General features: G+C 51.9%; 1 protein-coding gene across 5 annotated transcripts in view; it reads right to left on the bottom strand.

Moving 5' to 3' along the window:
• Positions 1-20382, bottom strand: part of CMIP (c-Maf inducing protein) — a 267195-nt gene that overhangs the window by 20181 nt on the left and 226632 nt on the right. For all 5 annotated transcript variants that reach the window (XM_005592633.5, XM_065537566.2, XM_005592637.5 and 2 more), the window contains 2 exons: positions 19793-19897; positions 13267-13620 (listed from right to left, as the gene is read on the bottom strand). In XM_005592633.5, the coding sequence (XP_005592690.1) occupies positions 13267-13620; positions 19793-19897 (459 nt within the window). The remainder of the gene's footprint in view (positions 1-13266; positions 13621-19792; positions 19898-20382) is intronic.

The following is a 20382-nucleotide window of genomic DNA, read 5'->3' as shown; positions in this document are numbered from 1 at the left end:
TGGCACCCGAGGGCGTGAGCTATCTATTCCTCAGACTTCACAGTGGCCCCTGAACCAAGGCTACATGATCATTGTTCATTCCCTCTTTGGGACCATTAGGGGGTGTTTTGGGCTGAACTTTGCCCCCTACTCATATACTGAAGGTCTGTCCCCCAGTACTTCAGAATGCGACTGTACTGGGAGATACAGCCTTTAAAGAGGTGATGAGGTTACAATGAGGCTGAAGACAGATGTCCTTAGAAGAAGAGGAAACACGGACACGCAGAGCAGAGACCAGCCAGGACTCAGTGAGGAGACCGCTGTCTGCAAGCCAGGAGAGAGGCCTGCAGAGAAACCAGCCCTGCCCACACCTTGATTTCAGGGTTGTGCCTTCCCGAACTGAGAGAAACACGTTTGTTGTGTAAGCCACGAGGTCGATGGTACTTTATAGCAGTCCTAGCAAACTAACGTAGGGGGCTTAGGCTGGGACCCTGGGGCCATTCTCACCTTTCAGTGATCAGAATTGACTGGAAATTCTATACACGGATTCATAAAAAATAAACACTCCATGTTGTGTGTTTGTAATTTGGATCAAACCTCCTGATTTATTGGATTCCTTTTTTTTCTTTTTAAAAATTTATTATTATTATTATTTTTTTTTTTTGATATGGAGTCTCGCTCTGTCGCCCAGGCTGGAGTGCAGTGGCCAGATCTCAGCTCACTGCAAGCTCCGCCTCCCGGGTCTACGCCATTCTCCTGCCTCAGCCTCCCGAGTAGCTGGGACTACAGGCGCTCGCCACCTCGCCCGGCTAGTTTTTTGTATTTTTTTGGTAGAGACGGGGTTTCACCCTGTTAGCCAGGCTGGTCTTGATCTCCTGACCTCGTGATCCGCCCGTCTCGGCCTCCCAAAGTGCTGGGATTACAGGCGTGAGCCACTGCGCCCGGTCTAAAAATTTATTATTATTATTATTATTATTTGAGACAGTCTTACTCTGTTGCCCAGGCTGGAGTGCAATGGCATGATCTCAGCTCACTACAACCTCCACCTCCTGAGTTCAAGTGATTCTCGTGCCTCAGCCTTCCGAGCAGCTGGGATTATAGGCATGCGCCACTATGCCAAGCTAATTTTTTGTATTTCTAGTAGGGATGGGGTTTTGCCATGTTGGCCATGCTGGTCTTGAACTCCTGGCCTCAGGTGATTCGCCCGCCTCAGCCTCCCAAAGTGCTGGGATCAGCCGGGTGTGGTGCCTCATGTCTGTAATCCCAGCTGCTCAGGAGGCTGAGGCAGGAGAACTGCTTGAACCTAAGAGGCGGAGGTTGCAGTGAGCTGAGATCACCCCACTACACTCTAGCCTGGGCAACAGAGCGAGACTCCGTCTCAAAAAAGTAAATAACCCAAAAAAGTAAATAACACCTGCTGGGATTACAGGTGTGAGCCACCACACCTGGCCTTGGTGCATACTTTTATTTTTGCTTTCAGACAACAGCTTTTCTTCTTTTCTAAGAGTTGATGCTAAATACCTAGGAATCCAACTTATAAGGGGTATGAAGGATCTCTTCAAGAAGTACAAACCACTGCTGAACGAAATAAAAGAGGACACAAGCAAACAGAAGAACATTCCATGCTCATGGATAGGAAGAATCAATATTGTGAAAATGGCCATACTGCCCAAGGTAATTTATAGATTCAATGCCATCCCTATCAAGTTACCAATGAGTTTCTTCACAGAATTGGAAAAAACTACCTTAAAGTTCACATGGAATCAAAAAAGAGCCCACATTGCCAAGATAATCCTAAGCCAAAAAAACAAAGCTGGAGGCATCACGCTACCTGACTTCAAACTGTACTACAAGGCTACAGTAACCAAAACAGCATGGTACTGGTACCAAAACAGAGATATAGACCAATGGAACAGAACAGAGCCCTCCGAAATAATATCACACATTTACAACCATCTGATCTTTGACAAACCAGACAAAAACAAGAAATGGGGAAAGGATTCCCTATTTAATAAATGGTGCTGGGAAAACTGGCTAGCCATGTGTGGAAAGCTGAAACTGGATCCCTTCCTTACACCTTATACAAAAATTAATTCAAGATAGATTAAAAACTTAAATGTTAGACCTAAAACCATAAAAGCCCTAGAAGAAAATGTAGGCAATACTATTCAGGACATAGGCATGGGCAAGGACTTCATGACTAAAACACCAAAAGCAATGGCAATAAAAGCCAAAATTGATAAATGGGATCTAATTAAACTAAAGAGCTTCTGCACAGCAAAAGAAACTACCATCAGAGTGAACAGGCCATCTACAGAATGGGAGAAAATTTTTACAATCTACCCATCTGACAAAGTGCTAATATCCAGAATCTACAAGGAACTTCAACAAATTTACAAGAAAAAATCAAACCACCCCATCAAAAAGTGGGCGAAGGGTATGAACAGACACTTCTCAAAAGAAGACATTTATGCAGCCAACGGACACATGAAAAAATGCTCATCATCACCGGCCATCAGAGAAATGCAAATCAAAACCACAATGAGATACCATCTCACACCAGTTAGAATGGTGATCATTAAAGAGTCAGGAAACAACAGGTGCTGGAGAGGATGTGGAGAAATAGGAACACTATTACACCGTTGGTGGGACTGTAAACTAGTTCAACCATTGTGAAAGACAGTGTAGCGATTCCTCAAGGATCTAGAACTAGAAATACCGTTTGACCCAGCCATCCCATTGCTGGATATATACCCAAAGGATTATAAATAATGCTGCTACAAAGATACATGCACATGAATGTTTATTGCAGCACTACTCACAATAGCAAAGACTTGGAACCAACCCAAATCTCCATCAATGATAGACTGCATTAAGAAAATGTGGCACATCTACACCAAAGAATACTATGTAGCCATAAAAAGGATGAGTTCATGTCCTTTGTAGGGACATGGATGAAGCTGGAAACCATTGTTCTGAGCAAACTATTGCAAGGACAGAAAACCAAACACCGCATGTTCTCTCATAGGTGGGAATTGAACAATGAGAACACTTGGACACAGGGTGGGGAACATCACATACCGGCACCTGTCATGGGGTGGGAGGAGGGGGAGGGATAGCATTAGGAGATATACCTAATGTAAATGATGAGTTAATGGGTGCAGCACACCAACATGGCACATGTACCCTAGAACTTAAAGTATCAAAAAAAAAAAAAAAAAAAGAGTTGATGCTAATGATGGTAAAAACGATGACAATAATAACAGCAGCTCTGATGTCATGGAGAGTTTCTTTTTTTTTTTTTTTTTTTTAATTTATTTATTATTATTATACTTTAAGTTGTAGGGTACATGTGCATAACGTGCAGGTTTGTTACATATGTATACTTGTGCCATGTTGCTGTGCTGCACCCATCAACTCGTCATTTACATCAGGTATAACTCCCAATGCAATCCCTCCCCCCTCCCCCCTCCCCATGATAGGCCCCGGTGTGTGATGTTCCCCTTCCTGAGTCCGAGTGATCTCATTGTTCAGTTCCCACCTATGAGTGAGAACATGCGGTGTTTGGTTTTCTGTTCTTGTGATAGTTTGCTAAGAATGATGGATTCCAGCTGCATCCAAGTCCCTACAAAGGACTCAAACTCATCCTTTTTTATGGCTGCATAGTATTCCATGGTGTATATGTGCCACATTTTCTTAATCCAATCTGTCACTGATGGACATTTGGGTTGATTCCAAGTCTTTGCTATTGTGAATAGTGCTGCAATAAACATACGTGTGCATGTGTCTTTATAGCAGCATAATTTGTAATCCTTTGGGTATATACCCAGTAATGGGATGGCTGGGTCATATGGTACATCTAGTTCTAGATCCTTGAGGGATCGCCATACTGTTTTTCATGGAGACTTTCTACACACACTTCATTATGCTAAGGGCTTTACCTTAGTTCATTTACTCTTTATAAGAGCACAATAAAGTCAATGTGACTAACCCCACTTAACAGATGAGGAACTTGAGGCTCAGAGGTTCAAGGTCACATGGCCGTGGCGAAAGAGAAGTCAAATACAAGCTTCTGTGATGGCAGAGCCTTGGCTCTCACCAGCCCTGAAAGACCACAGCTGGGATCTTAGCAAAAGCCAGCGCCTGCTTGGGTAAGGAAGGAGGGCTAAACCTCAGTTAGAGCAGGTGCGGGAAGCACCGCGCTGTTCACCTGACTTCACTTAATCCTTTCACGAGACAGCCTTCTTCCTGTGTGAACAGGCAGCGGGAGAGGTCAGTTATCCACTCCGAGTCATCTACACAGCTAGGAAGGGGTAAGGCTGGACTCAGAACCTGGTATTTGAGGCTCTACCACACCACGGTGTGTGGTGAAGCCAGGCACCAGGGTGTCACTCTCGTCCAACCCTGGGAAGACCACTGTCCCACAACAGAACAGTATTAGCACTGCTGATAAGGTAGATGCAATTCGCACCATGCTGCCTATACACCGGGGCTTGAACCAAGGGCACTTCCTGTGTTCGCTCATGGGATCTGCCCAGAGGACCCTGTGTGGTGAGTCCAAATGACGGACAAGGAGCAATATGGAAATTCACTGACTGTGACCACAGGGCTGTGACACAGCCAGGCCACAGCAGGGAAGTAATAGCTTCGGGAGTTTCCTGAGGCCCAACAGGCTGCTTCCCAACCAGCTACCAGCACAGCTTCATAAACAGGGAGTTTTTTGGCCAACTCTTGCCCCAAAAGCTAGGAGCGTCCAGAGAACTCTCCGGCGTCTCAGTCTGAGTACAGATGGGCTTGTATCACACAGCAGAGCACTCACACACGGCCCCCAGAGACTGCAGTCATGACAACCCCTATTTTACAGACGACAAAAATGAAGCTCAGAGCTGTTTGTGATTTCCCACAAGTCACCAGCAAGTGGCTGAGATCTGACCTCAGGTGCTTCTAAGACCACGATCGGTCCTCTCTGCTCCAGCACCTGCACTGTGTTTATAACCAGTTCCCCCACCTGGGTTCCGGATCTCTCTAGCTGTAGCGACTCTGCTGGAAAACAAACCCAGAGGTAGTCAGTTCTCGCCTAAGCCAGGCCTGGGCACCTCTGAGGGCCCAAAGCTTAAAACCCTGACACATAAAGTGAGGGGTGGCCGCTGGAGCAGTCCCCACCCGAATCACAGAGCTGTCCCTGGGTGCTCCCAAGCCTCTGACCATCTTGCCTCGGACCACCCCAGGGAGGGGGCCAGGTCTCATCTCTGAATCCCCCATGTGGGGCCCTGGGCCAGGTGGATGGCTGGTGCTTGGGAGGGAACTGCTGAACCCAAGACCCAGTGCACACTGGGACTGGGCCAATGACGGAGCCTGGGGCCTGTGATTGGCTTCCGAACAGAAGGGATATTGAGTCTCCATCTGGGGGACTAGCATGTGCCACTAGGTGCCAAGATCGAGTGGGATGCCGATTAAGATCCTGGCTTGGACTGGGGCAGGAGGTGGGATCTGAACCCTTGTCCAGTGGCCCATGTTGGGGAGGTGCTGCAGAGAGATGCCCCACTGATACCTGGGCACCACCCACGGGAGAGGCCAGCGGGTGCTCAGACCTGGGCTGGGCAGAGGGGTGGTCCCGGGACCCCTACCCACATACAACTCACCACAGATGCACTGTGTATCAGTTTGTGTGCTGTGTGTATAACTGTGCCCTACATAGAAACATCTCTAAAAAGAAAGAAAAAGTTAAAAAAAAAAAGTAAGCCAGCAAGGACAAATGTTCACTCCCATCGACAATGAGCCGTTTAGATAACCCCTGAGCGAGGGCGTTTCCTGCCCCACCTTCCTCCAAATAAACCCACGATAGCGTGCGTGGCAGCCTTCAAACCCCGATCACACCCTGGAAGCTTCTGAGGAAAAGCTCTGATGCCAGGCGCAGAGAAAAGAATGACCAGGAAAGCCTGTTGCCTGAGATAAGTCCTGACTGTGATGCCAGCAGCCGCTCACTCACTGCTTACCCAACTTGCTCCCTTAATCCCCAGAGTGGTACATGAGGGCAGAGGGTGCTGGTGAGGAAGCTGAACTCTGCGCCTGGGAGGCAGGACGAGGACTGAGAGCAGGTCCACTGGACTGCCATGCTCAAGGGCGGAAGGCCCAGGTGCCACGCGGCCTGGGGGTCTCAGAGCTGCCTGAGGCCTGTCAGGCGCATGTCAGGATGCGGAGACCCCTTTACGTCCCCGTATTCACACGCTCCCTTCCAAGGGGTCACCTGTCGTTGCAGCTAGCTTGTGTTCCCTCCAGAAGAATCACTTTCCTCCTTTCCTCCCACCTGTCCCTGACTCATGGTTTCCAGAAAACGGAAATTCAGTTGACAGCAAACCTCGTGTGCAGCGCCTGCCACATGCCATGTGCTCTCCAAGGGCTCCCCATGCGTCAGCCCGTGCAGCAATCCCAGCAACTCGGCTGGGCGGGTGCTTTTGGCACCCCCATTTTATAGGCAGGAAAACGGAAACACAGTGAGGGACTGCCCTGGCCCCAGGCCACACAGCTGGTGAGAGCTGGGGTCTGAACCTGGGAGCCTGGCCGTAGCGTCTGTGTTCTACCATCTCAATAACAACGTCTCACAAGGAGGGTGGCCCGGCTCACACCTGAGGAGGACGACGATTTCCCCATATCACAAGGGCACTGGTGGGCACATGGTGGCTTGTGCCTATAATCCCAGCACTTCAGGAGGCTGAGGTGGGAGGATCGCTTGAGGCCAGGAGTTCAAGACTAGCTTGGGCAACATAAAGAGATCCCATCTCTAAAAAGAAAGAAAAAGTTAAAAAAAGAAAAAAGTAAGCCAGGCAGGTGGTGTGCACCTGTAGTCCCAGCTACTTGGGAGTCTGAGGTGGGAGAATTCCTTGAGCCCAGGTGTTCGAGGCTGCAGTGACCTGTAACTGTGGCACTGTACTCCAGCCTCGGTGACAGAGTATCTTAAAAAACGAAAGGGAGGGGAGCACTTAGGTTTTTTTTTAACTATTTTTTTTTTTTTTTTTTTGAGACAGAGTCTCGCTCTGTCGCCCAGGCTGGAGTGCAGTGGCGCGATCTCGGCTCAATGCAAGCTCCGCCTCCTGGTTTCACGCCATTCTCCTGCCTCAGCCTCCTGAGTAGCTGGGACTACAGGCGCCCGTCACCACGCCCAGCTAATTTTTTGTATTTTTAGTACAGGCGGGGTTTCACTGTGTTAGTCATGATGGTCTCAATTTCCTGACCTCATGATCCTCCCACCTCGGCCTCCCAAAGTGCTGGAATTACAGGCGTGAGCCACCGTGCCCGGCCATTTGTTTACTTTTAAAATAAAGCATATTCTAGGCAGAAATGTCACGAAATACAGAACTCTAAGGAGATTTGAAGTCACCCACAATCAGAGGAGTCAGGGTCCCCATGGGGAGCTATGAGCCCCAGCAACAGGCCCATGGTCACTTGTCACTCCTGAGCCTGTTCTGTGAACCGTGAGCGTGGTCTGCACTCCCAGGTGCTCAGCCCAGTGGGAGGCTTTGGCCTGTCTGAGGCGGGGTCTGGACAGAAGCCTCCTCCTCTGGGTCTCCCAGCCTGGGGCTCCACTTCCTGGCAGCTCCCACAAGTCCAAGAGGGGTGCAGGGGAAGGAGGGAGAGGGCAAGTGGACTTCCTTGCCTTGGCCCAGACCAGCTTGGAAGTCTGTGACCCCAGTCTGACCAGGTTGGTGGATGAATGGGAGGCGCTGGACACAGGTTATCATGGAGGTGAGGCTGGGTGTCCCCACACTGGCAGGCCCATGAGGAAGGAATGAAGAACCCTCCTGTGCATGGGCCTCTCTGTGACAGGCCTCGGCACAGGCCCCAGTGGCTAGCAGAGTCCCTGCCTTGGGACTGCCCTGGCTCTGGGTGGGCCTGTTATCCTAGGATGGGATGCCTCTGGCCACTGGGGCAGTCTCCCACTTGGCCAAGCCAGGCCTGGGATGGGAGGGCAGGCAGCAGGCAGGGTGTGAGGGACCTGACTGCCCACCCAGGAAGGAGGAAAGAGGGCTGCGCCCTGCCCAGTTCAGGGAGGGAGGGGGTGGGCAGGCAGGCAGGTGCCTGACGCATCCTGCTACCCCAACATGCCTCAGGCATAAGGCACCTGCACATTTAACCCTCCCATGAATGGGGCCTTAGAACCCCCATTTCACAGATGAGAAACGGAGGCCCAGAGAGGTTCAGATACTTGTCAAAGGTCACAGAGCTAATGGGGGACACGCTGGGCCCAAACAAGGCTTTGTGAGTGCAAAGCTCGGGTCTCCTCCCTCACGCAGCTCCGTTGGGATTTTAACCCAGTTCAGAAGATGCCACCTCACCTAGAGCCCTGTGCTGCCCTGTGGACAGGACGCTTCCTGCCGGCCTCGCTGCTCTTCCTGACTCACACAATCTCCCACAAGGTGTGGGCAGAATGTGGTGGCCTCAGGGTGGCCTGATGCTTGGGAAGGCCTGGGGCATGACAAGGCTCATGCGGGAGCACATTCAGACCACTTTGCTCCCACTATGCGACATCTAGAAATATGTGCTCCCTTTAAAGACAAACCAACTGGTCCGGGGATTTGATCCCAGACTGAAAACCAGCGGCTGTTACCCCTGAGGCTGGGATACCTCAGGAAAACTCCCTCCCTCTCCACCTGTGCGGTCATCCCATCCGGGACCTTCCCAGGCCCCACAGCAGATCTGCTAGCCTTAAATGCTCCAGGGACCTTTGAGTTTCTACAGAGTTACCATGTGCTCCAGGAATGAGCAGTTTTAAGTTTCCAAACAAGATGGGCATGGTGGCTCATGCCTGTAATCCTAGCACTTTGGGAGACCGAGGTGGGCAGATCACTTGAGGTCAAGAGTTCAAGACCAGCCTGGCCAATGTGGCGAAATCCTGTCTCTACTAAAAAACACAAAAATTAGCCGGGCTAGGTGGTAGACGCCTGTAATCCCAGCTACTGGGGAGGTTGAGGCAGGAGAATGGCTTGAACCTGCGAGGCAGAGGTTGCAGTGAGCTGAGATCGCACCACTGCACTGCAGCCTGGGCGACAGAGCGAGACTCCATCGCAAAAAAAAAGAAAAAGAAAAAGAAAAAGTAAGTACATATAAGAAAGAACTACCTAGAAGAATCACAGACTTTTTAAGAATTACAAAACAGGCTGGGCACAGTGGCTCACACCTGTAATCTTTGGGAGGCTGAAGTGGGCAGATTACTTGAGGTCAGGAGTTTGAGACCAGCCTGGCCAACATGGCAAAACCCCGTCTCTACTAAAAATACAAAAATTAGCTGGGCTTGGTGGCAGGCACCTGTGATTCTAGCTACTGGGGAGGCTGAGGCAGGAGAATGGCTTGAACCTTGGAGGAAGAAATTGCAGTGAGCGGAACTACTGCAGATAAGTCCCCTGGCCCTGTCTCCCGGTCATTAGGACAACCCCAAATTCATCGGCATTTCCCTGAAATTCCCCAAGGGAGGGGCCTCTTCCAGCTGAGCTGCAGCCCATCAAGGGCTCTTTTAAAATCTAACGTTTGCGAAGAGTCCCCAGCAGTAGATGGGAGCCGATCAGGGCCGATCAGAAGCGCGTCCTACCCCTGTGGCCCCAGTGTGCTGCAGTTCCACACTCTGCCCATCTGAGCTCTACAGCAGCCCCGCTGAGCCCTTGATGTCACTGCTCTTAGCACTTGGCAATACTTAGGTTCAGAGGGACTGAGTACAGGGACCAGTATGGTATTTGGCGTAAAGTCTGGCCTGGCGTAGGTATGCAACAAAAGCTGGATGAAAGAATGAATAAATAGGTGGATAAATGAAGGTGTGAATCACACACAGGTGCCCAGCAGGAAAAGAGCTGGACTCTAAATGACTACAAATCCCAAAGCTCTTCTTCGCCTCCCGAATCTGCATTCTTTCCATCACCCCACCCCGCCTGCACCTCACGCGGTGATTTTTTTTCCACATCAGCCTCGACCTGCATTTGCAATAGTTTTCCTTTTCAAGGATCTCCAGGAAATTTTTGCAACTTAGGTTACTTTTCAAAAGTGTCAAATTCTAATGATGCAGGGACCTTCCTATGGGAACACGCGGCAACTGATCAGTCCTCCGAGAAGACACGCATTTTACAGACACGAAACCTGAAGCCCAGAGGAGCCAAGAACACTGGCCACAGTTCCACAGCAGCTCAGGCCTGCGGCTGCATTTCCTCAACGCTGAGATGCAAGTTTCCTGCAATCCAGGTGTGCGATGAATGCCATGTGGCTTTTATCCCTCAAAGCACTGTTAGGGAATCAATGACGCATCTCGCTCTCAATAGTATGGTCAAGTGGCGGGAACACAGCTGCATCATAAATGGTGGCTACTCCCGTGGGCCAGGTGTTCACCTCGCAGAGGTGTCTGCTCTGTGCCAGGCACTCAGGGCTGACCCCTCCCATCTCTTTCCCAATGCCAGATGCAGCCATACTTGTGCCACCTCCCAGCCTGGGACCAGAGGCTAGAAAAGATGACCAACCTTCCAAGGTCACAACTAGTATGTGGCACAGGTGGGACTGGAACCTAGCACGGTCTGACTCTGAGTCTGGGCCTTTCCTGATGTATCTCACTTTGGAGCCCTTTGAGCAGCTGGGGGTGTTTGGGTCCAACCAGTTTGAGGCCTCCAATGAGCCAGCAACTGAAGCAGCTGCTGGGCGTGGGGAGGGAAGTTGTTGGGAAAACACAGTTATCAGGCCCAAACGGTGTTGCGCTCCCCCAAGGTGGAAGAGGCTGCTGGAAGCATAATCCCATTTTGTGGAGGTTTTGGGGCTGGGCGTGAGCTGCTCCTCTGCCTAGCCCCATCGAGAACCCCTCCTGGCTTGCCCTGACTGTCCTGGGCCCTTGGCGATGGCCCCGACCCCCACCTGTGCCCTGGCAGCTGGGTGATGTGGGGCAGGCAGGGGGTCTGCACGCAGATGGGGGAGAACAGAGTCCTCATTCATGAGCATGTTTATGAAGAAGGAAATAACGTGTGCCAACTGCGTTATGAAACTCAAACCTTTAGTGCTTAATGAGAAATAGGAGTCAGGCCCAAAACAGCAGAAGGCCCAGAGGTTCATGGTGTTTGTAAAAACCAGCTGGAATTGGGGAGCTGGAGTGGACAGCAGGGCCAGTCTCTGGCCTGGAGGCTTCTATCTCCATCAGAGCAAGGAGACCCCTCCAAAAATCCGGGGAGATGCCCTAACCTGGCTGCCGCTGGGAGAGCTGGCACTTTTCTTTGTCTTGAAGACACTCAGGTCTGTGATGTGTTCTTGGAGACACTCTCTTAGTGGGATCTGGAATTCCACTTGGCTGGGGGTGGAGGTCACTGAATGCAGTTATGCCCTCACCCGACCTCTGCTGCTGGGACCATGAGGCAGGGCTGGTCCTGAACCCCTGGGCACACCCCACCCTTTCCTCTCCGGGGCCACAGTCAGGGCAGAGGAGGCTATGTGGGGACGCTGCCTCCACGATCTCCTTCAAACCAGCAAACGCCACATGACTGTGTGTGCCCATGTGTTCACCTTCGCAGACACCACAGGCCTTGCCAGTAGAGCACAGGGGGCACCCCAAGGTGCCTCCCAGCCATTTCTCCAGCTCACCAGGCCCTCAGAAGCTGCCCTCTGTCCCTCCAGACCCTGAGCAGACTCCAGGAGCAACACACACACGACAGAATGAACAAACGCTGCCCAGCCGCGTGACGACACAGGGCCTCAGGGAAACCCCGCCCACCCACAAAGACAACAGCCCAGGCACCGGGCTGCCAAGTGGTCTCCCTGCAGGCTGAGGGCCCCGGGAGCCCTGGTTCTAGACAGGCATCATGCACTGGATAAATGTGACAACACAGCTGGACCCCCAACCCCTCCGAAAAGTCCAGCAACCACAAGCAGCTGCATCTGAAGGCGCCCATCTCTGGATTCAAAGCTCCTGAGAGTGGCGCAGAGCCTGTTCCGAAGGAAGGAGTTTGTGGAGCGAGCGAGCGGGAGGTGTCTGCTGAGTGTCTGCAGACCTGAGCTTGTCTGTGGAACCACATGGCTCTGTGGGGGGCAGAAGGGAACAGTCAATGAGGTCCCTCAAACTGGGGCTCCTGGAACCAGGTGCTCACGGGTTTGAGATGTGTCAGGAGGAATGTGTGGATGGCAAGGCTGGAGAGACCCTTAGGGGTCACGGATTAAGAACTGTACTCCCCTCTACCTTAGTCACACAACTGAGGTTCAGGGAGCGGGAGGGACAGGCACAGAAGGAGCCAGCTCAGAAGCCACACCACCCAGGGCAGCCCCGGGTCCACGGGTCTCCTACACCCACACACAGGCACACGCAACACCAATGCGCGCACACAGACACCCAGGCACACGGCACAAATACGCAGAGCCACATACCCAAGACAGACTCACACACTCCTGCCCATGACCCCTCACTCACTCAGACACACACATATGCACAGATGCTCACACCCCAAAGACACACGGCATACATGGCTCACACAATACAAACACACATGGGCTCATGCACATACCTCCAAACATATACAGAGAAACACACATGCTCTCCAACCCTAGAGCACAAGTGGTTATACCCACATGCATGCAGCCACAGCCACTCGTGCACAAAACTAGCACAAGTGAGTAGACATACCCACTCTTGTGCATTTAACACACACACACACACCCCTAGAGAGAAATCCACATGCATGCCCACACCCATCTCCTATAAACACCCACACTCAGCAGACCACATGTGCCGTCGCACCCACATCCACCCATGGCCGTTCACGCACACAAAGACACTCACAAGCTCAGAGGATCCCACACACCCAACACACCAGAGATGTCCACATACTCACAGACATACTTGGGAACCCTTGTGCTCCTGCACACCCTGGCAGATGTATCCAGATCCTCACACACACACAAACTCGTGCAGACATATGTACACATGTATGCTTGGGCATGTACCTTACACATGTGCCCAGGCACTCAAGCATACAGGTACAAAGCCACGCATGCACCCCACGTGTGTGTATACACACACCATATGTTCACAGATACACAACCACAGCCACCTGTGCACACACCCACGTGTCCCTCACCCACCTGTACAAATGCACCCTGTATGCCTGTACTCACAGCCACACTTGTGCTTATGCACACTCTTGCACACACCAGCTTGTGTGCACTCACACACACACCACTCTACCTGCGTAGTTTGAACCAACAAACACAGCCGCACACAGCAGCAAAGCCCATTCTCCTCCCGCCCGCCCTGGGGGCGCGCACGCAGGGAGCACTCACAGCAGCTTGAGGATTTCCACGTAGCAGCCGAGCGTGCGGTCGGCCTGGGGGCCCAGCTCGATGCTCATGGTGCTGCAGGCGGGGCTGACCATGAGGCAGTCGATGAGGTTGGGCTCGCTGTCGTTGCCCGCGCTGGCCGTCAGCGCCGGCTTGGCAGTGCTGGTGCGTTCCACCTCCACGTGGATCTCACTGGAGGCCACGACCACCGACTTGAGCCGGGCCTCAGACAGCGTGGCTTCCTGAGACACCAGGTCCGGGCTGGGGTGCAGAAGGCGCAGAGGTAAAGTGGGCTTCCGGTCGCACGGCTGCTGGCAGCCATTCCGGATTTCCTTCAGGCTTGGGGAATTGTCGCGGCTGGGGGAAGAGGCGGGAGAGGGCACATGAGTACAGGCACCGTTCATGATGCACCACGACCCACCAGGCTAAAGGCCTTCCTGAATCCCAGGATGAGGCCACAATGTAATACTATCATCATCCCCGTGCTAGAAATGAGGAAACTGAGGCTCAGCCTGGGTGCGCGGCTTGCCCAAGGTCTAGACAGGAAGAGGTGGGGATGGCAGCCCAACCCAGGCTGCCTGTCTCTACAGTCCATGCTGTCACTTCAGCACATAACAGGTGCTCAATAAACATTTGCTGACCGACTGAGTGGATGCTGATCTCTACATGACAGCCATAAGGCTCCTGGCATTCTCCACCAAAACACCACTGGCCACTTTCTTGATAAGCCAACGGGATCTACTATTTTGCTTTTAGTTGCTTCCTGTGGTTTAACTACCCTCCAATCCCTGACCTCATGCCACAATGTCCTCCAGGACTCTGCTCTCCTGCCCCCAAAGTGAGCAAGCTCAGTATCTGCCCTCCTCCTGGGAACCCACTTCAATGGGATCCCAAACCCCAGAATTCCAGTCTGGGCCCTGGAGTCTAGCCCTCCTGTCTGCAGAACCCCCACTCCTCCTGGGTAACCTTCCAGGCACAGCATCTCTGACTGCCCGGAGGAATAGAAGCCTGCACAAGGTGTTAACAGGTGTTAACTCAGAAAGGGGCTCTATGGCATTATTAATCTCACATTTGTTAGGGAAATGCTGGGGCAAACAAGATGACATTAGGCCTCTTAACGGCAGGACCTGTCAGAGCCTTGACCTGGTTAAAGTCCCTCCTCTGACTGAGTGCTTCCCAAGGTGCCCAGTTGCCTGGGAGGTGCATTGTTGTAAGGGACAGTAGTACCATCAGTGGGTTCCTCTGCTGGTGCCCATGGCCGGCACAGTGCTAAGTGCAGTCATACAGATGCTCACAGACATCACTGAACAGTGATTCCTGTCTGTGTGCCACAGGCGAGGAAAGACAGTCTCAGAAGTTAAATGATCTACCCCGAATTAAACAGCCCATGAGTTGATGGAGATGGGATTTGAAACCAGATCTCCCAGACCCCAAAGCCCAGGATCCTTCTAACTAGGTTGGCTTCCAAGGTCCCCCAAGATCTGTGCAGGTCCCCTCCTCTAGGAAGTCTTCCTTGATTTCTTCCTGCTACTCTTGCCCTTCCTACCCTCGAACTCCTCCTAAACCAAAGCTTTCCACCCCTGGCTGGACACCAGGATCCCCTGGGTATACTTCTAAACATCCCAAAGCCCAGTTAGACAGGAATCTCCAGGGTGGGACCTGGACATGAGCAATTTTTAAGGTTCCTCATGTGTGTGGTCAAGGTTGAGATCCACTAATCCAAGACTTCGAGCACAATGGCATGATTGAGAACAGCTGCTTATCTAGTCCTTCCCCAGATGTGTCACAGGCATGGATCCTGTGCCTCTAAAGGGGCTCCCAGGCTTGAGGACAGAGCCACACTGCGGGCATTCCGCTTGGGGAATTGTTGTGGCTGGGGGAAGGGGTGGGAGGGAGCCTGTGAGTAGCCCTTCCAAGGGCTGTGTGCAGAACTTGAGCCCCATGCACAGGAAGGGTCTGAGTGGATCCAGCACATGCCAGAAACCAGGCCCGAGCTGAGCCCACCAAGGGTGTTTAATAAATATACTTTCAGCTTTGCTGGGACAAATAATCCGCCGGCTGAAGTCCGAGAATTCTATCGTTGATAAAAACTTGTGTGTGGTCTGTGATGGGGAGAGACCTAAATTCTTTGGTTCAGATCTGATTTGCTCCCCAAGTGCTCAACACTCCATTTCTCTTTGTTTGCCTTTGCCGGGTTTTAAAAGTGGATTTTCAAGGCTGTTTGGCTCAGATTGGTGATTTTCGAGAGAGCCACGCTAACCTGGGTCAAGCTGTCTGTTCTTTTCAGTGTGAGTACATTGTGTACATTTGCCCACAAAGAGCACTGTGGATGGCCTGGAGGACATGACGGGCTTTATCTTGAAGGGACCGACTGAGGGGGCGTCATGGACCTGAGCCCAAGAAATGTGTTGGCAGTATCGTGCTTCTCTGGGTGACATCCAGGAAACTTATGGCATCAGCTGGAACCCAAGCTAACGTGGGCTCCGACGGGGCTCAGCATGGCTGAGCCAGGGTGGGCGGGAGGCAGCAGGCACTGTCTCACCCTCGCCAGCCTCCAACCTGGCATCTCCTTGCCACAGGCACCTAACAGTTCCCCAGGGTCACATCTGCCCCCTACTCCATCCTCCTCACAGCAGCAGCCAGAGGGGAATGGAACTGAAATCCCATCACATCCCTTCTCCACTTACAACCCACTATGGACTCTCCAACGCTCCCAGGATAAAAGTTCTGCCACTGAAACCCAGGACAGCCCCGCTACTTACAGTGTGATCCCCAGCCCACAGCTTCGCCTGAGAGCTTGTGACACAAGCAGAGTCTCAGGTCCTGCCCCAGACCTGCTGAATCCGAATCTTCATTTTAATGCCAAGCCCTAGAGAGTCCCAGGCACTAGGAGGTGTGAGAAGCTGTCTACTCATGGCCCAGCGCTGCTTCTCTCTCCAACTCCATCTTTTGCTTCCCTTTCCTTCTCTCTGCTCCAGTCACACTGGATTTCCTTTGGCTCCTCCCCCGCAGGGACCTCCACATTCAGCGTGCAGCAGAATGACTTGTGCAGTTTGTTTAGAATGCAGACTCCTGGGCCATACCCCAGAAATACTGCAGCCAGGAATCTATTTTAAAGCAGTCCAGGTGATTCTGAAGTAGTGGTTCAAGGACCCATAGATACAAAAACATTGTAGATGGGCACGGTGGCTCACCCCTGTAATCCCAGCACTTTTGGAGGCTGAGGGGGGAATTTTACTTGAGGCCAGGAGTTTGACACTAGTCTGGCCAACATGGCAAAATCCCATCTCTACTAAAAATACAAATAAATAAATAAATAAAATAAAATAAAATAAAAATTAGCCAGGCGTGGTGGTGCACACCTGTAATCCCAGCTATTTGGGTGGCTGAGGCATGAAAATTGCTTCAACACAGGATGCAGAGGTTGCAGTGAGCAGAGATTGCGCCACTGCACTCCAGCTTGGGTGACAGAGTGAAACTGTTTCCAAAAAAATCCAAAAAACAAAAACAAAATCATTGTGACCAATGGCACCTTCACCCATCACTGCCAGGCCTTTGCCCGTGTGGTTCTCTCCCTGGGTCACCTTCTTCCTGCTTCTTACCTGGAGAACAGCCAGGAGGTATCAACGTAAATATCACCTCCCTGAGGCTCCTTCCAAAAACAGACGCCAGGGCCATCCTAATTAAATCAGAATGGCACTGGGAGGGTCCTGGGCACCCTTTTGTTTCTTTGTTTTTTTAAAAAAAACCTGAGATATAACCCAAGGTACGCTGGTAAATGTCTAACAACCAACTCTCCAAAGAAAAAAGCCCTGATCTGGCCGGGGGCAGTGGCTCACGCCTGTAATTCCAGCACTTTGGGAAGCCGAGGCGGGCAGATCACTTGAGGTCAGGAGTTCGAGACCAGCCTGGCCAACAAAGTAAAACCCCATCTCTACCAAAAATACAAAGGTTAGCCAGGTGTGGTGGCCCACACCTGTAATCCCAGCTACTCAGGAAGCTGAGGCAGGAGAATCGCTTGAACCCAGGAGGTGGAGGCTGCAGCGAGCCAAGATTGTGCCACTGCACTCCAGCCTGGGCGACAAGAGCAAAGCTCTGTCTCAAAGAAAGGAAGAAGCCCTGATCTGCAGTGCTTACCAATTTCTTTTGTGTAAATACTCCCACCACAGCTACTTCAAGCTACCGACATGATATCATTACAGAACTTGGAAGCGACGTGTTCCCAAAAGAAATGGGTGAGCTGGCTCCTGCACACTCTGGGCATAACTTAAATACTGTAGGCCAGGCGCGGTGGCTCACGCCTGTAATCCCAGCACTTTGGGAGGCCAAGGTGGGCAGATCACGAGGTCAGGAGATTGAGACCATCCTGGCTAACATGGTGAAACCCCGTCTCTACTAAAAATGTAAAAAGTGCAGGCCTGGCACTACCCTCTGGCTTCCGTTTTCTCCTCTTTTTGCCTCACCGTGTTGTCAGCTCCAGAACAAGCCCTTGGGAATGGGCAGCCTCCCATCTCCACATTCTGGCCCCTGGAGTCCCTGCACTTCTTTCTCATCAGGGAAGTGATTCAAGGTGGGACATGGTCCCCTTTGAACGTCGGGACCTGAGGCTGAAGGCATTAAAACAGTGACCCTCTCTCATGGCCTGCTGCAAGGAAGCAGCCCCCAATTTATCAAATGCCTTTCCCTTCCCAAGATCTCAGCAGTATGGCATTTGTTTGAGAAGTGGCCCCTGCCAGGTTTTCAGCGACTCCGAATGCTCTACCGCCTTGGTTTTGAGAAAAGACTGAAATACCCTCCTGCCGTATCCCTAGCTCTGGCAGGGTCTGGACTCATGTTGGTCTCCTTAGAGTTGTGCAGTGTACCACCTGAACAACTGGGTGGCTGCAGCAGAGACCACTGCGTTCTGCATGTCACATCCCCTCCAATGACACCAGAGGTCACTGCAGAAAGTTCCCCATAAAGTAATGGCACCTGCATCAGTCTGCATCCCGGGAGCAGTTCTCAGCCAGCGAGGGATGGGAGCTGGTGAGTGACTCCCCCAGCAGAGCCAGCCTCGGCTGAGCAATCTCAGCACAGCAATTCTCAGTGTGCTCCGCATGGCCTCCTGGGGCACAGTGGGAGTGCATGCCAGCTGCCCGAAGTGGTCACCCGATTGCTTGCTTGCTTATTTATTTATTTATTTTTGAGAAGAAGTCTCACTCTGTTGCCCAGGCTGGAGTGCAGTGGTATGATCTTGGCTCACTGCAACCTCTGCCTCCCAGGTTCAAGCTATTCTCCTGCCTCAGCCTCCTGAGTAGCTGAGTACAGTCATGTGCCACCACGCCCGGCTAATTTTTGTATTTTTTTAGTAGAGACGGGGTTTCACCATGTTGGCCAGGCTGGACTCGAACTCCTGACCTCAAGTGATCTGCCTGCCTTGGCCTCCCAAAGTGCTGGGATTATAGGTGTGAGCCACCGCACCCAGCCACATCTGCTTATTAATTCATACTTTACTGCTGTCCTTCCTTCCCTGTCCCCCAGTGTTTCCTGGGACCATCTTCCTAGGAAGCCACTTCCACCCAAACGCTGGTCTTGGAGTTTCCTTTTGGAGGCTCCAAAGCCAGGCGGAGACCCTGCCTCACCTCTTCCGGTCACTTGCTACCCCACCACTTGGTTTTATTGCTCGCATGGTTTTTCTTACCCTCTGACATGATCTTGCACATTTACTTGTACATGATCTCTTCCTGGTAGAATGGAAGCCCCAAAAGAGCAGGGAATTTGTGATCTTGCTCGCTCTCTAGCACTGAAATTGTGTCAAGCACACGGCAGGCGCTCAAGAAAAACAGGTGCAGTGGCTCACGCCTGTAACCTCAGCATTCTGGGAGGTCAAAGTGGGAAGACTGCTTAAGCCCAGGAGTTTGAGGCCAGTCTGGGTAACATAGCAAGATCCTGTCTTTACAAAAAAAATTTTAAATATTAGCCATGAGTGGTGGCATGTGCCTGTGATCAACGCTGTATTCCAGCACAGCCTAAGTGACAGAGTGAGACCCTGTATCGAAAAAATAAAACCATGCAAATCATGAGCAAAAGCCTGTGTTCTCAAAGGCAAGACCAGACAGGCTAAACCTTACTGTCAACCCTTGTCCCCAACAGCAGGCACATATTCACACCTCCATGTGCACACACGTACACACAGTCACATGTATGTGTACAGTTCACACATGCATTTGTATACCCATGTGCACACATTCACACACACACCAGTGTGTCATACCTCTCTGGTGGCGAGAGATCTTCAGCATAAAACATCTGTCCCTAAAGCCAAGCAGCTCTAACAGCCTTGCAGTTGCGGTGCTGACTCAGTGCTTGCTTCTTCAGCAGCATCCCTGGGTTCTGGGCCCAGGGGAACTGGCAAATACACCATGAAGTCTGCCCAGTAAACAGCTACTCCACCTCTCCGGCCTGGTCAGTTCTTGGTGACTCTGCCCATGATGGGGATGACAGTTTGCCCCTCCCAAGCCCTCTGGGTGGCAGTGGTTCAGCAACTGACCTGTTGATGAACTCTTCATAGCAGGAGTAGATGGCAGCCAGGCACACGGCCACCAGGTTGGGCAGGACCCGGGGGTGGGGGCAATGCCCTGTGGGGCCGTGCATGCTGGAAAAAAGCAGAGGGCCGGGGTGAGAAGCCTGCAGGAGTGAGGCCCACAGACAGGGGAAAGGGGACAAGGGAAGGCCAGGTACAGGACTGCCCGCTCTGCCAGCACCGCTTGGGGGGCTCTGAGAGCCTTTGCTGTGCAATTGGTGGCACCAGGATTTGGGTCCCGTCTGTGCCACGTGCAGGCAGCAGAAGGCAAAGCTCCCGGCTGTACACTCCAGATCCAGGGTTCCTGGGTTCAAACCCGAGTGGCCTTGGAAACCTCCTAAACTCTCCACCCTGTTTCTGCAGCTATAAAATGAGGACAGCGGCCACCTCCTCGGGGGGTACAGTTAGCACCAGCTTTTCTTTTTTTTTTTTTTTTTTTTTTTTTTGAGACGGAGTCTCGCTCTGTCGCCCAGGCTGGAGTGCAGTGGCCGGATCTCGGCTCAATGCAAGCTCCGCCTCCCGGGTTCACGCCATTCTCCTGCCTCAGCCTCCCGAGT

The sequence above is a fragment of the Macaca fascicularis genome, chromosome 20 (assembly GCF_037993035.2).
Source record: "Macaca fascicularis isolate 582-1 chromosome 20, T2T-MFA8v1.1".
NCBI classification, from domain to species: Eukaryota; Metazoa; Chordata; class Mammalia; order Primates; family Cercopithecidae; genus Macaca; species Macaca fascicularis.
Note: the sequence above shows the minus strand (reverse complement) of the source record. Positions and strands in the feature narration are given on the sequence as shown.